Source organism: Equus quagga, chromosome 17 (genome assembly GCF_021613505.1).
Source record: "Equus quagga isolate Etosha38 chromosome 17, UCLA_HA_Equagga_1.0, whole genome shotgun sequence".
Lineage (NCBI taxonomy): Eukaryota > Metazoa > Chordata > Mammalia > Perissodactyla > Equidae > Equus > Equus quagga.
In genome coordinates, this window is record NC_060283.1 from 26,257,106 (window position 1) to 26,276,125 (window position 19,020).

The 19,020-nt window shown below is 61.4% G+C and overlaps 1 protein-coding gene across 2 annotated transcripts; it reads left to right on the top strand.

The window, feature by feature from the left end:
* The first annotated feature begins 29 nt into the window (after window positions 1-29).
* Window positions 30-18,989, top strand: MAPK8IP1 (mitogen-activated protein kinase 8 interacting protein 1). 2 transcript variants are annotated; one of them, XM_046643765.1, is made up of 12 exons: window positions 30-256; window positions 10,915-11,020; window positions 12,880-13,182; window positions 14,674-14,755; window positions 15,064-15,876; window positions 16,057-16,132; window positions 16,700-16,872; window positions 17,109-17,218; window positions 17,302-17,418; window positions 17,513-17,583; window positions 17,693-17,791; window positions 18,133-18,989. In XM_046643765.1, the coding sequence occupies exons 1-12, from the start codon at window positions 156-158 to the stop codon at window positions 18,203-18,205; spliced, it is 2,124 nt and encodes a 707-aa protein (XP_046499721.1). In that variant the 5' UTR covers window positions 30-155; the 3' UTR covers window positions 18,206-18,989. The 2 variants fall into 2 exon arrangements, with proteins under 2 accessions (XP_046499721.1, XP_046499722.1); XM_046643766.1 differs by lacking the exon at window positions 30-256 and adding an exon at window positions 9,635-9,941.
* Window positions 18,990-19,020: the final 31 nt, after the last annotated feature.

The following is a 19,020-nucleotide window of genomic DNA, read 5'->3' on the forward strand; positions in this document are numbered from 1 at the left end:
CGGAGCCGCGCCCGCCCCGTGCAGGTGCGCCCGCCGCGCCCGCCCAGCCCGAGCCCCGCGGCGGCGGCGGCCCCTAGCCGCGCGCCGCCTCCTTCCCCGCCGCCGCCGCTGCCTCGCCGCCGCCTCCGCCCGGATGGCCAGGGCTGTGCCGGAGAATGGCGGAGCGAGAGAGTGGCGGCCTGGGCGGGGGCGCCGCGTCCCCGCCTGCCGCCTCCCCGTTCCTGGGGCTGCACATCGCGTCGCCGCCCAATTTCAGGTGAGAATCCCCGGCCGCCGCGCCCCGCCCTGCGGCCCGGGCTGATCTGCCCGGACCCCCTCCCCCGGCCCCGACACGCGCAGCCCAGACCCCGGGAACGGGAGGGCGGCGTGGGGATGGGGCCTCTTCGCCGGACAGAGCCCCCAGACTCCCCCTCAGCCGCCAGTGCAGACGGATGGCCGCCGCACAGCCCTGGTGCAGCTGCTCCGCCATTCCGTGTCCTCGGCTGCGAGATTCGGAGCTGGAATTGGAGGAGGGGGCACGGAGGCCGCCTTCCTTCCCACTTTGGGGCTGCGGCGGGGCCTGGGCTCTGGATTGAGATCCCAGAGGAGGCAGGCAGGCTGGGGCTTTGCCTGTGGCCAGTTCAAAGGCTTCTGAATAGAGATGGGAGCAGGGTGCGGTGCCCCGCGGGTCCCAGTTTCTTGGGGCTGGAAGGAGGGAGTCGTGGGCCCCTCCCCCAGTCCGGCCTGGCCAGAGGGTCCTAATTCCCAGGCCTGGCATGGCCAGGACCTCTGTGGATTTGGGCAGGCACTGCCCTGGTCAGGTGTGTGCAGGTGCAGAAGGCTCAGCCTCCACCGGGAGATCCTCGGCCCCGCTGTGGGAAGGGGAATGTGGGTTGGGTGGCCCCGGAGTAGCCAGGGACATGGGGGGAGGGTCCCTGCTGGGGTATGTACCCAGGACCATGATCTGAGCCCCCCGCTCTCCCCCTCCCTGCCCCCTTCTGGTGCTAGGCAGAATTGGGAAGTGAATTTCAGAGAAGCGGACAGTGGGTGTTGTGGGGGAGGGTCCCTCCGCCACAATCCTGGCCCCAGGTGGAGAGAAGGGTAGCTGTTCCAGAGCCTAGGAGGAGGCCTGGACTGACCCCATTGTCTCTCCATCTAATGAGCTGGCGCCTGCCCCTCTCCTGGGGCCCCCACCCCAGCCAGGCCCCAGCTGGGCTCTGGCGCCTGCCCCTCTCTGACCAAGGGGTTGCTGGCTCCCTGGCCCTCAGGTGGGCAGGGACCCCTGGGGATCTCTAATGGCATCATCAGCACTAGAAACCTCCCCTGGGGTCCTGAGCTGAGCCGGGGGAAGACCAGAGGGAGGGGACCAGATGGAGGAGGCCTGGCCTGAAGGCTCCAGGGCTGGGGTCTTTGCGGTTAGTGCCTCAGAGGCCCAGGTCTGAGACTGACTCCCCCTGGCACGGCCTGCACTGCCCCCACGCAGACACTGCCTTCCTACCAGGAGGCCCCTTGCAGTGGCAGAGCGTGGAGCTCAGAGGGACCTGGGTTCAAGTTCTAGCTCCACCACTTTCTAGCTGCATGACCTGGGTAGGTTTTTGTCATCTCTGAGCTCCAGCTGTTAGGTGAGCTAATTGAGATTGATTCCCTGTTACACGTCACGTGATGCTCCACAGGTGTCAGCCCTCCGTGCTAGCGGGCATTTAGGTAGCTCAGTGCTGTTCAGAGTGTTTTCCCAGAGCCGGCTCGATTAACCCTCCTCACCACCCTGGGCCAGCTGTTGCTCTGCCCATTTTATAGATGAGGAGACTGAGATTCAGGCATGCAGGGGGCTTGCCTGAGGACCCCAAGGAAGTCAGAGCCCGCGGCTGGCCTGGAACCCACGTCTGTGTGGCCCAATCGGCTCGACCTCCAGGCCCTTCTTCAGGCCCTGAGGGCAGCTCTGCCTCCCGCTTCTGCTCCCTGATCCCCACGTGACAGAGCTCTCTGTCCCACCCTGCCCCTGGCAGGCAGGTCACCATGGACACTTTAGCGAGAGGAGCTGACGAGGCGGACGCCAGCCAGTGAGCGCGTGCAGCCCTGGCCTGGTGGGCGCTGGTGGCAGCACGCCAAGGCTGTGGCGTGGGCCGGCCCTCCAGGACACCGTGGCCTGGCTCTGGTCAAGGCTGACGCGTGGGAATAATAAGGGCCGTGTCTCCAGCCCCACATGGCCTGCCCGCCTGCTCCGGCAGCCCCCGCTGCCCTTTCCCTGGGCCTGACTTGGTCTAACCCAGGTGGTTTCTGCTCTCTCATGCCTCTTTGCTGGGGTCGTGGATCCAGCTGGCCTGGCTCTGAGTCCTGGTTTGGCCTCCTTAGCTGTGTGCCCCACGGCTGGGCACTCAACCCCCTGAGCCTGCTGCTGCTTCCCCACCATGGCGGCTTCAGCACCTGCTCAGGGCAGGCCTAAGACCCCGTGAGACGGCACAGGTGGAGTGTTTCAAGGGCTGTGGAGAGCTGCACTCATCCAGGGCTGGCTTATTATTATTATTATTATGTGTATGTGCCCCCAGCACAGTTGTCAGCTTCCGGAAAGCATAAGGAGTCAGTACAGAAACTTTGGTTTCCCCAATGCACAGCCCAGAGTGCTCAATCACGCCTTAGTAGTTGATTATTTAATCCAGGATGAAACCGGATGCCGTCATCCTTCAGTAGAGAAGGTGGCAGGGCCCACTGTCAGGGAAGAACAGAGGGGAGCACCAACCTTGGGAGCCCTCGCTCTGCCCGGGCCCAGCTCTCGGTGCTTTCTGTGCAAGAGCATTTAGTCCTCACCAGAACCATACAAACGGAGTATTATTATTATCCCCACTCTGCAGATGAAGAAACTGAGCCATAAAGAGGTTGGGTAGGTGGCAGAGCTGGGGTGGAAACGCAGGCAGTCTGAGTTCAGAGCGAGCCTGGTGAGTGCGGGGGGAGAGTTGGTGAACCGGGCACGTGCATTTGTCTGTTGCTAGTTGGTTTGAATACGTATGTGTTTGGGGTTTTTTTGATTATAGAAATGTTCCAACCAGTTACTAGTAGTTACCTCTGGATATGGTATGGGCAGGGGGATTTTCGCTTATTTTACATACTTCTGTTTTATTTGACTTCTTGTTTCTACAGTAAGCACAGATTAATTCTGTAAGTTACAAAATAATAAGAGAAAACTTCAAATTAAAGTGATAAATGTTCATTATAAGGAAAACTCTAGAAAAGAGAATTTAGAAACTTATGCAATGGATACTTTGAGCTGGGTAGGTGGAAGGAAAGGGAGAGAGGGTGGGACAGTCCGTGTGGGAAGGACAAAGGATGCTCATGGTGAGGCTGCCCAGTGGCGTAGTGGTTAAGTTCAGCATGCTCTGCTTTAGCGGCCCAGGTTCGCGGGTTTGGATCCTGGGCGCAGACCTACACCACTCATCAGTCATGCTGCGGCGGTGTCCCACATACAAAATAGAGGAAGATGGGCACAGCTGTTAGCTCAGGGCCAATCTTCCTCACCAAAACAAACCAACCAAAACCACTTGGGTGCTCATGGAAAGTAAAGCGAGCAGCCTTGCCTGGAAATCAGCTCATCCAAACCACCCCCTTCCATTTTACTTAAGAGGAGACGAGAGAAGGTGAGTGGCTTCCCTGAGAACACACAGCAAGTCTGGGGCAGAGCTGGGACAGAACCCAGGCCTAATGACTCACTGGATGGTGTTCTCTCTGTCCCCCCACACTGCCTCAGGGATGAGGAACAAGGTCACTGAAGAGCACGGGGACCTCCTTATTTATCTCTTCACAAGGTCGTACACACCTCACTCTTCCTTTATTCACGCAACAAATCTGTGCTCTTTGCTAGGTTCGGCAGAGGGCCACTCCAGAGGCACAGACATGGGCCTGGCCATCATGCAGGTGACAGTGTAGAAGGGAGACAGACAGACAGACAGATGGACAAGGCCTTGCCAGACAGGCTGGTAGGTGTGGCGGTCAGCTCAGCTTGAGGAGAACTGAAGCCCACAGTCGGGCGCAAGTGGAGGGCGGGGCAGGCGGGAACCCTAGGCCGTGTCAAGATGCTGGCCTGCTCACCAACAAGCAGTGGGAACCAGCAAGGGCTTAGGAGGCAGCAAACAACAGCCTCGGGCTCCATCTTGGGACAATCACTCCAGCTGCTTGGTAGAGAGTGCACAGGAGGCCGGAAGACCACTGGGAGACTGGTCATCCCGCGGGCGAGAAGGAGGGGGGGATGTGAGGCAGATTGAGATGGGGGATTAGCCCACTTGGTGAGGGAGCTGATACGAGGGGTGGAGGAGAGACAGGAGTCCAGGCTGATGCTGCGCCCCCTGGGGGTGGGGTACCCTGTGGAAGATGAGAGGTTTGGGGCAGGGTGGTGAACTCATTAGCAGACCTGCTGAATCTGAGGTTGGTGATGGTTGGGGGGCCAACTGGAGGACTCAGGCGTGCAGTTGGCTTGGGGTCTGGAGCTCAGAGGAGAGGATTGGGCTGGGGCCAAAGACCCTGGGAGTCTCAGAGAGAGAGAGAGGCGGCCATTGAAGCCTCAGAGAGAACATCACTACCCAGGGGGCAGCAGAGTGACGGGAGATGGCCCAGGACCAGGCTGGGGCATGCCAGCCTTGCGATCTGTTCAGCCAGCCATGGGTGGCAGGGGAAGGGGCTGGAAAAGTTGTTGCTGCTGGAGCTGCCCCTCCCCCAGCCCCAAGCCCTGGGCAGCTCCACCCGGCCCAGGTCCTGATGAACCCCTGGTGTGGGGACACATTGTTGACTTGTCCCACACGGCAGGGAGATGGCCAAGGCAGGATGTCAACCCATCATTTGATGTCAGAGCCTTAAAGTTGGTCTCTAGATTCTTGGGGCTGAGCCTGGACTATAGCTTGGACCCCCAGTGGATCCCACAAATTGGGTCACTGCCAGCATCCTTTGGGGAGTCTGGGATGCCATCTCTGTCCCTTGGCCCACTCTTGTATTCATTCAAAAAATCTCCAAGAGCATCGACCACAGGCCTGGCCTTGTTCTGGCATGGAAGATGGATGTGGTACTGTCATAGAGCATCCAGTGCCACAGTCAACCAGTATTTCCTTTAGTAGGCATTTATTTAGTGCCTGTGGTATACAGGCTTTGTGCATGGTTTAGAGCAAGGATGGGGAGTTGGTGCTGGGGTGAACATAGTGGCGTCTGCCCTCAGGGAACACAGCTCCATGAGAGGGCAGGCAGCCCGGGACCAGGACTGGGATCCTGGCGCTGGGTTGGTGTGACCCGGTTCAGAAAGTCTGTCAAGCAGGGGCCGGCCCGGTGGCACAGCGGTTAAGTTCGCACATTCTGCTTCTCGGTGGCCCAGGGTTCGCCGGTTCGGATCCCGGGTGTGGACATGGCACCGCTTGGCACACCATGCTGTGGTAGGCATCCCACGTATAAAGTAGAGGAAGATGGGTATGGATGTTAGCTCAGGGCCAGTCTTCCTCAGCAAAAAGAGGAGGACTGGCAGTAGTTAGCTCAGGGCTAATCTTCCTCAAAAAAAAAAAAAAAAGGAGAGCAGAGGAGCAAAGAGCTGCCCAGATCCCACCGTGTCCGAGTTAGGGTTTCTTCCTGTGTGGCCTTCACCACGGGAAACCACAGGGTCATACATTCCTTCTGCTCGTTATGTTAGTTGCCATTTTCCGCATTCACAGACTTTATAATCCTCATCCAAGGACAGCACGGTAGTCTGTCCACGGCTGGAAGTCCATCCACCGGACAGCTGTGGTGTCACCGGCCCCTGGCGCTGTTTTCAGTTCTCTCCTGTTATGGGGAGTATGTGTCTTTGTGGATAAAGGATTTTCCACCATGAGAATGTTTTCTTGGGGCAATTTCCTACAAATCGAATTGCACATCCCAGAGTCCTTTCTCCATATCAGCACCAGAGTTTGAGCCTGTCAGACACATTCTGACCCGAAGCAGGGTCGTCCGTGGGGCTTGTTTCCTAGGTTGGATTCGCTTCTTCACTGGAGATGACCTCAGTGTGGACATGGTCAGGAAGGGAATCCCAGACCACAGGGACACACCCAGCCTGACCTCAGTGTCCACCCAGCACTTGGAGTGGGATGGAGAGAGGCTTCTGAGCAGGAGGCCGGGCCTGGCTCGCCCCCAGCCCGCCCTTTCAGCCATCACCACCTTCCCAGAGGCCTGCACATCCCACCCCGGACTCTGATGTGGGTGAGGACACAGGAAGTTGAGCTGAAAGGAGAATCGACTTCAAGATTCCCGAGAGAAAGATCTAGAAAGACCTGGGGACACCAGTGGCTCATTCATCCAAAGACATTTATCAAGTACCTATTGGGCACCACACATTGTTGCTCAAGAGAGACACGATGCTGCCCTCGTGGACTGACTGCTCTAAGGGGAGCCCACCACGGGTCACTAGCCTAGTGTTGGGGGTGGGGTGGAAGGGTGGTGATACAGGCTGGAAGGGAGGAAAGGCCCTGCTGAGCCTTCAGACCATGGGTGAGAATTTTAGCCCTTTTCCCTAAGGGCCAGGGGAAGCTGCTAAAGATTCTGAGCTGGGGAGGGGAAACAAGCCCAGATTTGCATTTGAGATGTTGGTTCTGGTTGCCCAGTGGAGAAAGGGCTGTAGGGGAGCCGGGGCGATGGGGAGCCTGCTTAGAGTGGGGCGCCCGAACCACAGGCATCCTGAGAACCCACGGGAGCCAGCTCTTTGCTCAGCACTCAGGGCAACAGAGAGACAGGCTGGACCCTTGGACCCCTGATGCTCTCTGTCACAAGAGGGGCCCATGGGGCAATATGGCCGGGACCCAAGGTCACTCAGCTGGCATCCTCACCTCACTCGGGGAGAGCCAGGAACAGGAAGACAAGAATGGCTTCTGGACAGCCAAATGCCTGGCTCACATTTGGCCTTGCTCAGCGAAAGCCTCAGCCCTTTACCGCTTAACCCTTACTCTGCGTACACGTCTACTTCAGTGAAACTGCAAACCGGAAAGGGCTGGGGCCGATGGAGGTGGAACCAGGGTAACAGGGAGACATGCCAGCACGTGGCCAGGGAAAGGCCATGAAATAAACATCCGAACACAAAAGGCACGTTTGTTCATTGTGGAGAGCTCAGCTCAGGAGGGGGCGGGGAGCACGAGGCTGGCATGTTCAGAATGCAGCGGGCAGCCAGCTTGGCCCAAAGAAAGGAGTGGGGCCCTGGAGCCGGAGGAGATAAGGAGATGCAGGAAGAGGGGCCTCAAATATAAAGATAGACCCCAAAGGTCAGGGAGGTCTCGAGAGACCAAACCCATGACTCAGAGTCACCAAATGTTAATATGGATGCGACCTCGGGTGCCATCTCACCCGAATGGGCAGTCAGGTCCCATGGATCGGCAGTGATTTCCCCCGAGGGGAAGCTGCTAAGGTCTCCAAATCTACAGGTGAGGGATGCCCACCTGCCCTCCCCTGCGGAGGGTTGTGTGATTCCCCTGGAGGTGGCCTCCTGGTGCTCAGGGCTCAGGTTTCCATGCAGAAGGTGGATTGGCGAGGTCAGGAGGAAACCCCCCTCCACCGTCCCTTCCACTCCTCCCCCCTCCCCTCCATCGTTTCCTTCCTCCTCCCTTCCTCCCCACAGTTGCCTTCCCTGAGCCTGGAAACCAAGGGTCTGTTTCGCTTTCCCTCCACAAAGCATCTCCGGGGGCTTTGGCTGGGAGACTCAGAACACCCGGTGCCTGGAGGAGAGGGGAGGAGAGGGCAGGGTTGGGCCAGGAGGGGGGTGACTTGCGAAGGGGACTCCTTGACCAGTCCACCCCCTTGATCCTTGGTCATGCCCTCCTCACAGCACTCTGCGATTCACAGACACTCCGCTCTGCCTGCCCTCCCCAGCAGCCTTGAAGTGAGTGGGCAGGTATGGGCGGCCTCATTTTATATGAGGGAAACTGAGGCACCATATGTCTGAGTCTTAGTGTTCCTCATCTGTAAAATGGGCAAAATAAAACCCTCTCCCAAGGCTGTAGTGAGGATTAAGGGAGATGCAGAGCATAAAGGCTGGCGGCCAGGGCGCGGCAGCTCAGGAGATGGAGCGGCCGCTTCTCGTAAGTGAAGGAGTCAGGATTTGATCTCAGGGCCCCTCCCTCCAAGCCCGCCTCCAAGGATGGCACAGCTGTCCCTGCCCGTGCCCAGACCTGTCATCCCAGGAAGTGGGAAGGTTGGGTGATGCCGAGGGTGTGCAGATGAGCTGAGAAGCCCCCAGCCCAGGTCCAAGCCAGAGCCCACAGGCCTGCCCCAAACACTTCGGTTTGAGCGGAGCAAGTAGAGGCTAAGGATGACCCCTGACGAGCATCCAGCGGGCACATACTGAGTGCTTAGTGTAGGCAGGATGACCTTGCCAGCTCTGCCTGCCAGGAGCATACAGTCTAGACCAGAGCTTGGAAGGAGGGGACCTGTGTCCATCACCTGCAGGGTACAGGCTAGGGGATGTGAGCTCCATCCACTTTTGGAGCAGCCTGGGGGGTGTCTGCTGGAGGCCTGGTCCTGTCCGCTCCACCACCCTGCCTTGCATCCACGCAGATGGTGACATCAACCACAAGGGAGGGGATGACGGGGACCAGAGTGTTGCCAAGAGGGCTTCCTGGAGGAGCGGGCTGAACCGAGCCTTCTTCAGCAAGCATAGGTTGAGAGCCTGCCATGCACTCCATCCAGGCGCTGGCTTAGACACTGGGAGGCAGGTGCGGGAGGCAACCACACGCGGAGGTGGAGACCTTGAATGCCAGGCCAAGGAGTTGGCTGCTAGCTGGGAACCCTGGGGGGTTTTGAGCGGGGGGCCGAAGGTGGTGTTTCTGCAGCTTTGCCTGATACTAGTAGGTGGGTAGAGTGGCGCAGGCGTGGGGAGACTGAGGCAGGCAGGCCAGTCGGGGGCGCTAGGACTGCAGAGGCAGGAGCCGGACCACTTCCATGCCACACCCTCCCTGGCTCCCCGGGCCCTGGGAACCTACCACCCCTGGACTCCAGGTCAGAAGAGGCCTTAAGGAGCTCCTTGTCCATCCCATCCCCTAGCCCCAGGCAAAATCCCTCTCTGCTGTTCCTTCCAGGGCCCTTCCAGCTTCTGCTTATGTCACTCCTCAGTGACAGGAAGCTCATTACCTCCCAGGCTGCCCTTCCAGCCCTGCTCTGAGAGGTCCACACGTGGGCTGCTGCTGCTGTGGAGCCTCCTGTGCCCATGGGCACTTCCTGGGTGCTGAAGCATGGAGCCTGGCGAGGGGGCATGAGAGAGAGCTCAGGCCACCCCCCCCCCAACCCCCATCACACTGTCTGGACCCACGGAAGCCTCTCGGAGGAGGTGTGGGGGCTGAGCATGTGGCGGTGCAGATAGGGCATCCATTCATGGAGAATTTGGGATGCCCCCCCATCTCGCCACCAGGCATGCTAAGTGTGGTGCTGGCCCTTTAAAGCAGATCAGGGGCTGGCTTTGAGGGGGAAACATCCCAGATTTCTGCCATCTGTTTACAAGCCTGGGCCAGGGAGCGGGGCCACCCCAGCCCCCGACAGGGGCATTGGAAGGGCAGGTGGAGCTGGTAGCATCGATTGCAGTAACCTGATCCCGAGGGGGAGGCGGCAGTGACAGCCAGCAGCGGCGCATCGGCGGGGCGGGCGGGCCGGGGGAGGAAGCTGCCTGCAGCTGAGGGCTGGGCCGGCAGAGCTGGGGCTGGGGCCCGGGTCGGCAGCCGCTGCCTCCTCTCCCGGCCCATCTATTTTTAATGAGCTCCCCGGGCTTCTGCAGCGGGCAGGACGCAGAAAGGCAGGCCCTGGCGGTGGAGGCCCGGGGCCCCAGCCCAGCCCCGAGCCCTGGCCCCCGCACCCTTCTGGGCATGAGAGGGCGGCCCTGGGGCCGCACAGCCCCCCGGCCGGGCAGGGCTCTCCATGCAGCTGGTGCTGAAGATGGATTCAAGCCCAGACAATGACAGCTGGTTGGAGGACCAGTGGGAGCGCTGGTAGGGGATGTGGGGGCTGGTGGGGGAGGGGGGACGTTTGGGGGCAGCTCCCTTGAGCTCTGGGTCTCTGTTTGGTCTGATTGAGGCAGGAGGCAGGGGGTATGGGCCTCCTGGGTTCTTCTGGCGGCTGGGCTATCACCTCTCCCGGGTGACCTTGGGCTGGTGGGTCTCCCTTGCTCCATGCCTCAGTCTCCTGGTTTGATTTAGGAAGAGGCTCAGAATTCTCCCCAACTTTCCCAACAGAATTCTCTCGAATGTCCTCCCACATCAAAGCAGGCAGAGTGCCCAGGGTTGGGGGTGAGCAGGTGCAGGGGGTGGGCAGGCAGCACAGTGGCTTGGGGTAGGGGCCCAGGGCTGGCCTTTCTGTGGTTGAAGAGCTGAGACCAAGAACACAGGATGGGGCATAGTCTCTCCTGGAACGGGCTGAACCCACCCACGCTGACACCAGACTTCCCTTTGCTTGCTCCCAGGGCTCAAGATGCCTGGGTTTTCCTGGGCTGGGGGCAGGGACGCCTCCTCAGAGGCTGGGGAGGGGCCTCTGCCAGCCCCTTGGGTCTTGTTGTGGCACGGATGCCACCGGGAGCCCGCCTCCTCCAGGCATCCCTTTGGAGTCTCCTCTCGTCTCTCTGCATCCTCCACGGGTGAACTGGCCTTGGCACCTGCCGTGACCCTGGCAGGCATTTCTCTGGCAGATCTGAGGTCCCAACCAGCCAGACCTTCTAGGCACTGCCTCCTGGTGGCAACAGGATGGCCAACTCCCAGCCGGAAGGAGCCAGAGTAACCTGGAGCCTCCCCTTCCGCTGCCACCCCTGGAGGACTGCCTTTTCTCATGAGCCTAAAACTCTTTCCCTGCCTGTTCATTACCGCTTGCATTGGCATGGGTGGACCCCAAGTCCCATCTTGGAGGCTAGTATCTACCATCAGTGGGCCATGCACTCCCCATGGAGTAACTTTGGCTTCCTGTCCCCACCAGGCTTACCCATGACATCAGCCTGGAGGAGTTTGAGGATGAGGACCTCTCGGAGATCACCGATGAGTGTGGCATCAGCCTGCAGTGCAAGGACACCCTGTCGTTACGGGTAAGGGTGGGTTCCTGGGAGCCCCTGAGCGAGGCGGCAGGATGGGTAGGGACAGGCGTGGGGGCATCCCCATAGCGACAGAGAGGCCTTCCGGGCCCACACGGCAACCTCATTCAATGAAATAACATGCAGGAAACATCCAGTACAATGCTTGGCACATCTTGGGCTTTTAATTGGATTTTTTTTTTTTTTGCCAGGGGCTAAGGCAGGAGGCAGCTCCTTCAGCTGCCCCCAAGAAGGGAGAAGGCAGCAGGTCTTGAGATCTAGGACAATAGCAGTTAGGGCCAGAGTAAGGGAGCCCCAGGACTCCCCTAAGTCCTTGCAGAGCAGCTTGGCATAGGGCCTGAGGCAGAGCAGGGTGGAGTCGAGTGAATCTGCGTGCTTTAGGGCAGGAAAAAACAGCCAGCGCACTCCCTCTGCTGACCTTCTACCAAACCACAGCCCTGGGCCTGCCTTGCAGACCCTCTCGGGCTGCAGTTGTAAAGGCTCCCTGGAGGGTTAACCCAGCATTGCTGCTGCTTGCGGCCCCATGGCTTTGTCATAGGACAGATGGCTGTCTGCGTTCCCCAACTTCTGAATCCTGCCAGGAGTCCTCATGGTGTGGGGAGCCCGGGTCAGACGGGGATCCCCCTTTGTCTTTTCAGAACAAGAAGAAGGGGCTGCCAGCCAAAAATGGAAGGCAAAGCACGGGGCTGGGTGGCAGAGCGCAGAGCCTCTCAGCCCCCAGGATGGGGGGGTGGTCGGTGTAGACATGCACTTAGGACAGAGGTTAGCAAAGGCGAGCTGCAGTGGAGTGGGATGGGGTGCCTGTCTCTTTGTTGACTTCCTGTTGCCCCCAGAGATTCCGTAAGCTCTGCCAGACAAGAGGAAACCAGGTACCCCGTACCCCAACCCTCCACCCTCTGGCCTGGCCAGGAAGGGAAGGAGGCAGAGACCGCTTATTCTGGACTTGGGGAATGGTCCCCGGCCCTGACAAAGCTTCTCTAAGGTCACATGCTTGTTCTCGGCTCCCACACTGTGCTCTCCCCTTACATGCACAGAGCCTTGGAGCGGGTGGTCCCTGCAACCAGCCAGGGCCCTGAGGCAGTACTAGCTAGGGCTGTACCCACTGGGGCTTCTCAAGCCCCAGGGCACTCTCACTGTTGCCAGTGAGTCCTCACCTCTCTGGGAAGCTGGGAGGCAGTTAATTGGAGGGTCAGGGGATCTGTCCATGGTGCCGGGAGTTGGTGGCAGAGCTGGAACGGGAGCCGGGCTCTGAACTGCCAAGGTTAGGCTGGCCTGAGGAAACATCTCAGGTTGGAGGAGCCTCGGCCTGTGGACGGAGTATGGGGGAATGGAGCATGCCACTGCCTTGTCCCCGTGTCCCCTACTTGCCCCTTCCTCTCCGCACCCCTCTTCCGGCTGCGCTCAGGTGGCCCTCCCGCATTCCCTCGCCTGGCTGACACTGTTTTCCCCGCTTACCTCTTCAAATGCTAACCCCGCATCCCTTGTGGGGCCCGAACTCCTTGGCGACCCTGGGTCCCCATGGCAACAGCGGTGACCTCACTCTGGGCTCGGCTTACAACCCGGGTGAGGTCACCGGCCGTTACCAAGGGAACGGGAGGGTGCCAAGAGTCAGGGAGGGGAGGACCATGGGGAGGGAGAGGAGTGGCCTGTCAAAGGCGCCAGCTAGCATGGGGAGGAGACGGCCTTGCGCATCCTCGCGGGCTCGCGGGGGGCGGGAGGGCGCGGCCCCGTCGCACCAGGCCCCGTGTGGCTCCCTGTCTCCCCCCCGCTTTGCGGCGGCGGAATGGGCTCGCCCGGCGGGGGGCGGAGCGTAGCGGCCTCGGCCCCGCCCCCTGACGCCGGTCCGCGCGCAGCCCCCACGCGCCGGGCTGCTGTCTGGGGGCGGCGTCGGCGCGGGCAGCCGGCTGCAGGCCGAGATGCTGCAGATGGACCTGATCGACGCGGCGGGCGACACTCCCGGCGCCGAGGACGACGAGGAGGAGGACGAGGAGGAGCGCGCGGCGCGGCGGCCGGGAGCGGGGCCGCCCGAGGCCGAGCCCTGCCAGGAGCCCGCGCCCCGCGGCCCGGGCCAAGGCCAGGGCCCGGGGGGCGGGGACACGTACCGGCCAAAGCGGCCCACCACGCTCAACCTCTTCCCGCAGGTGCCGCGGTCTCAGGTGAGGCGTGCGGCCTGGGGCGGGGCTGGGGGGCGGTGCCCGGGGCGGAGCCGGTGGCTGCGGGAGGGGGAGCTGCCCGTCCGCCTTGGGGAGACCTCTAGGCTTCCCAGGGGGAGGTCCCTGGGGAGGTGGTCTCAGAGGACAGGTAGGATCTGCCCTAAGCGGGAGAGAGGGCTGAGTGGGCTGGCTGGGTTTGGAGCCTGGAGGAGGCGTTGAAGGAGTGAAGAGGCCAGGCTGGGAGGGGGCCAGTGGAAGGATCTGGGTAAAGAGGGAAGTAAGTAAGAGATTAAGAGACCAGGGCTTTGAGGGGCTGCAAGGGTCTGAACTTGGACCCTCAGGCTCGGGCAGGCTTTCCCTTTTAGGGTCTGGGGTTCCTGGTGAAGGTGGAGCGAGGCAGGGCCGGGAGCAAAGGGCCTCTGAAGTGGTCCTGGGAAATGGTGAAGAGTTGGGGATGCGAGCTCAGAGGTAGCTGCCAGTTTGAAATGTGGGCCACTGGGAACTCCCAGAAAGAAGGGAGAGAAGAGAAATGGGAGGTGGAGCCGCTTGGCTGAGTTGGGGGCCCGGGGCCCCTGGGCTGGGTGGCTGGATGCCAAGGAGAGTTGAATGGGGTGGAAGAGAGCCAGGCTGTGGCCCTTTGTCTTCCAGGCCCAGTCAGGAGAGGTGGGGCTGTTGGTGGAGGGTGCAGGGGCTGCAGGGAAAAGATTGATCCCTTTCCCAGGATCCTCTGGGGTGGATTTTGGCAGCCAAACTCATGAATGTGAGGGCCTGTGAGGGTGTTCCCAGGGGGAGGGGGCCTAAGTTGTGTGGAGGGAGCCTTGTATGTAGGCGTTGTGGAGAGGGGTCCCCAGGGGCTGCGGATGTGGGATAGGCAGCCCAGGAGACCCAGGAAGGGGGGCCGCTGACAACTACATCTGTCATTTCTCAGTCTGTGCTCCTGGGGAGGTGGGGGAACCGTGTCGTGGATTCGTCATTTGGATGATTCATCCCACTGCCCCAGCCCAGCTGCTGGGGAGACCCTCGTGCTGTTTCCAGGCTCCCCTAGAATGTCTCTGCCCCTTCCTTCCTAGGCCATAGCTTCCCAGGCTCCAGGGGACTTGGGCTGGAAGTTAGCATCTTCCTTGTAAACCTTCAGTGTCTGGGACTAAGGGTCTGGCTCTGTCCCCAGATGGCTCCTGCTTCCCTCCCTCCCCCACACACCTCCTCCCCCACTCACTGCCACACACATTGGCCATCACCACCTTTGTTGAGGCTGATAAGAGCATCTCCCTGACGGTTGGCCAGCTTCCCTGAGCCAGGAGGCAGGGCCGTCTAGAGCCAGGAGGCCTGGCTGGGAGAGCTGTGACTTGCCACCCCTCCTCCCTGCTCCAGGGGTGGGGTGGGGGTGGGGGCAGCAAATGGCCTAGGGATGGCCTGATGGGGGCAGGGCCAGGGCCTCCCTGTGCCGGGCACTGTTGACCGCTTCTGTCACAGGGCCTTTTGTTCCCTGCACAGGACACACTGAATAATAATTCTCTGGGCAAGAAGCACAGTTGGCAGGACCGGGTGTCTCGGTCATCCTCACCGCTGAAAACAGGTAAGGCAGGACCCTTTTCCTTTCCTGGCCCTCTACCTGCCCTGACTCGGTCCCCACTGCAGAGAGCAGACCCAGCTCCAGGTTGTGGAGGACAGGTGAAGTGCCTGTCCCACGGCCCTGAGCAGGCCCGCTGGGGTCTGGGGTCCGCCGTGGAGTGGGTTAGAGGCCTGGCCCCAGCGCTGTCACGGGCTTCCTGCCTGGCAGGCTGGTCTTGGTTTGGGGGTCGATGTGCTGAGTGGAGGGAGCAGGTAGCCCGGGAGTCAAGGCCGGGAGCCCCCGCCGTCAGCCCTGGCCTGCCCGCTCTCCAGGGGAGCAGACACCGCCACATGAACACATCTGCCTGAGCGATGAGCTGCCACCCCAGGGCAGCCCCGCCCCCACCAAGGATCGCGGCACCTCCACCGACAGCCCGTGTCGCCGCAGCGCTGCCACCCAGATGGCGCCTCCCAGTGGGCCCCCTGCTGCCCCCTCTGGGGGCCGGGGCCACTCACATCGAGACCGCATCCACTACCAGGCGGATGTGCGGCTAGAGGCCACCGAGGAGATCTACCTGACACCAGTGCAGCGGCCCTCAGACCCCGCAGAGCCCACCTCCGCCTTCTTGCCGCCGGCCGAGAGCCGGATGTCAGTCAGCTCTGATCCAGACCCTGCCGCCTACCCCTCTGCTGCGGGGCGGCCGCACCCCTCCATCAGCGAGGAGGACGAGGGCTTCGACTGCTTGTCGTCCCCGGAGCGGGCCGAGCCGCCAGGCAGCGGGTGGCGGGGGAGCCTGGGGGAGCCGCCGCCACCTCCCCGGGCCTCGCTGAGCTCGGACACCAGCGCCCTGTCCTACGACTCGGTCAAGTACACGCTGGTGGTGGATGAGCATGCGCAGCTGGAGCTGGTGAGCCTGCGGCCGTGCTTTGGAGACTACAGCGACGAGAGTGACTCGGCCACTGTCTATGACAACTGTGCCTCGGCCTCCTCGCCCTATGAGTCGGCCATTGGGGAGGAATACGAGGAGGCCCCCCGGCCGCGGCCCCCCGCCTGCCTCTCGGAGGACTCCACGCCCGACGAACCCGACGTCCACTTCTCTAAGAAGTTCCTGAACGTCTTCATGAGCGGCCGCTCTCGCTCCTCCAGTGAGTCCGCAGCCGAGAGCTGGGGGATCCCGAGGGGGGAGAGGCGACAGGAGGGTGCTCCCGGGAGGCGGCCTCAGGCCCATCTGGCTCAAGGCATGAGGACTGAGAGCTCTCTGCCTGCTCCCCTGACCTCGATCAGGGCTGGGGCCATCCTCCTCCTGCCCGTCCCTCTCACTGCAGGTGCCGAGTCCTTCGGGCTCTTCTCCTGTGTCATCAACGGGGAGGAGCAGGAGCAGACCCACCGGGCCATATTCAGGTAGAAGCGGTGGGCCAGGCTGGCGAGGCAGCCGCTGGGGCCACCCCCCTCCCCGCCTCTGCCATCACTACCGGCATGCATTCGTCCACTCAGCCCCGGGGCACAGCATCCGTCCTCTAGGAACTCAGAGTAGGGGCATGGAGTGGATGGTTTCGGTGCAGTACGGCCTCTGCTCTGCTGCCAGAGCCCAGGACTGAGCACCTTATCTGGTGGGGGGCACACCCCGGGGGCACCCTGCAGAGATGGTGCCTGACCACACCCCCACTCCCTCACTGCCCTCCTTTGCATGGAAGTACTCACATCCCATGCTCTCTCCCGGTTTTATCAGGGGCTCTGGTCACTTCCTCCCTTGGCCCATGAGGTTCTTGATGGCAGATGCGTGTCTGGTTGACCTGATTGCCCCCAGGAGCTAGCGTTGTGACAGGCACACGGGATGCTTTGCAAATGTTTGTTGAACGAACGATGCCGAGGCAGCTCCCCGATCCCAGAGCAGGGGGCGGAATAGATGGATGGCCTGGCTGGAGAGGCCCTGGGGGTGAATTCATTACATGCCCTGGCTGGGGACAGGTTTGTGCCTCGACATGAAGACGAACTTGAGCTGGAAGTGGATGACCCTTTGCTGGTGGAGCTGCAGGCCGAGGACTACTGGTACGACGCCTACAACATGCGCACAGGCGCCCGGGGCATCTTCCCTGCCTACTACGCCATCGAGGTCGCCAAGGAGCCTGAACATATGGCAGGTAGTGTTCCTTTCCCCCTACCTGGTGCCACCAGGCCCACATCTTTCCTGCCCCGACCTGCTGCTGGGTGAACCTATGCTCCAGATCTCAACCCGGGAGGGGGCCCGAGACGAGGTGACCTTAGGTCAATTTCACAATTGAGAAAAGGGAGGCCCTGGCAAGTTGGGCCGTCCGTGAGTTGTGGCACCCTCTGCTGGCTCTGCCACGCCTCGCCTCGCCTCATGCTTGCTTTCCAGCCCTGACCAAAAACAGCGACTGGGTGGACCAGTTCCGGGCCAAGTTCCTGGGCTCAGTCCAGGTTCCCTACCACAAGGGCAATGACGTCCTCTGTGCCGCTATGCAAAAGGTACCTGCTCCCCGTGGGGGGTCTCCGTCCTCTCCTGGGGAGAGGGACCCCCAGCGCCTGATGTTCCCTCCCCTCACCCACAGATTGCCACCACCCGCCGGCTCACCGTGCACTTTAACCCGCCCTCCAGCTGCGTCCTAGAGATCAGCGTGCGGGGTGTGAAGATAGGCGTCAAGGCTGATGACGCCCAGGAGGCCAAGGTGACCGCCAGCTCCAGCCCCCGCTCTCCCGCCAGACCTCCACCTGTGCCCCCTGCAGGCTGGTGACCACTCTCTTCTCTTCTCCCTCCTGTAGGGGAATAAATGTAGCCACTTTTTCCAGTTAAAAAACATCTCTTTCTGCGGATACCATCCAAAGAACAACAAGTGAGTGGGGTGGGACAGAGTCGAGGTGTGGGCGTGTCTGGAGCCGTTCCGGTAGGACGTGGGGTCCACGCCCCGTCCTGCCCGCAGACAGACCGCTGTCCTCCCACAGGTACTTTGGGTTCATCACCAAACACCCGGCTGACCACCGGTTTGCCTGTCACGTCTTTGTGTCTGAAGAATCCACTAAAGCCCTGGCAGAATCCGTGGGGTACGTGTGTGTGTGCCCATGTGGTGTCTTGCCGAGGACCCAGCCCACTGACAAGCCCGAGACTCAGGCCCTAAGCACCTCCCTCCCGCTCAGCATCCTCCCTCAGTCGTCCCCGCAGCTCTGCACACCTGTCTCCCCTCACAGCGCAGTGGCCTGGAGAGAGGGTGGGGGTCTTGAGGAGCAGCTTCCAAACTTAGGGGCTGCTGGAGTTGAACTCTTACTCAGGAAATGCAGTTCGCGGAGAACAGAGCTGAGCAGCTGCGCTGGGAGGGCTCCCGTTGGAAAGCCTCGGCCCCGGGTCCCGTTCCTCCGCAGCCATCGTGTGTCTGCCTGCCTCCTAGGAGGGCGTTTCAGCAGTTCTATAAGCAGTTCGTGGAGTACACCTGCCCCACGGAAGACATCTACCTGGAGTAGCTGCACTGCCCCGCCCCCGACACCCCCGAGCCCTCAGGCTGGTGCCAAGACAGCTGGCTGCAGACAGGATGTGGCGCTGCTGGAGGAGGGGCACTGCCACCACCAGAGGATGGGGAAGTGGAGGCTGGTGGCTGAGGGTGGGGAGGGCGGGGGTCATGGGGAGAGGCAAATGCGGTTTATTGTAACATATGGGATTAGATTCGTCTATGGAGGACAGAGCGGGCTGCCCCGGGATTGGGAGGGGTGGGCTGGGGGTATCAGGCCTCTGGGGTACCAGGAAGGGTACCCATCTTAGGAGCAGAGGGTTCTGCCCCATCCGGGGCCTCACTTCCAGGCCCGGGGCCTCACTTCCAGGCCCAGGGCCTCTGGCTCTCTGGCTGTTGGCTCCTGCCTTGACAGTGCCCATGCCACCTGCAAATGCCCCCCCGCCCAACTCCCAACCCCCACCGGAGGCCCTGCACTCAGAATGAGCCCAGCCACCTCCCCAGGACTTTGCAGTAAGGAAACGGCAGCAGGGGGACGGGCAGTCCCTGTCCCCAGCTCTGTCACCTGTGTGGCCTCTGGATGGCTCCCACCAACCTCACTGGCATGCCTGCCCCTGGGCAGCGGTGGGGCCTCACTGGGGGAGGAGAGAGCTGCAGCAAGGCCCTGCCCGGCAGGAAAGGGAACCTTCTGGACTAGCCCGGGCCAGCCGGGACCTCTTGGCTGCTTCGGCTGTAGCCCTGTCTTGGTCCTGTCACGCTGGCCACAACTATTAAAGTGCCATTTCCTGTCTGGACCGCAGTGGGTGCCTCTCCTTGGAACCCCTTCCACGC

Excerpts from the sequence above, each read along its gene's own strand:
- MAPK8IP1 (XM_046643765.1), top strand. The coding sequence starts at position 156 with ATGGCGGAGCGAGAGAGTGGCGGCCTGGGCGGGGGCGCCGCGTCCCCG. Across the intron at positions 14,756-15,063 it reads ATCCTCACCGCTGAAAACAG|GGGAGCAGACACCGCCACAT; the intron begins GTAAGGCAGGAC and ends CCCGCTCTCCAG. Across the intron at positions 17,419-17,512 it reads ATGACGCCCAGGAGGCCAAG|GGGAATAAATGTAGCCACTT; the intron begins GTGACCGCCAGC and ends TCCCTCCTGTAG.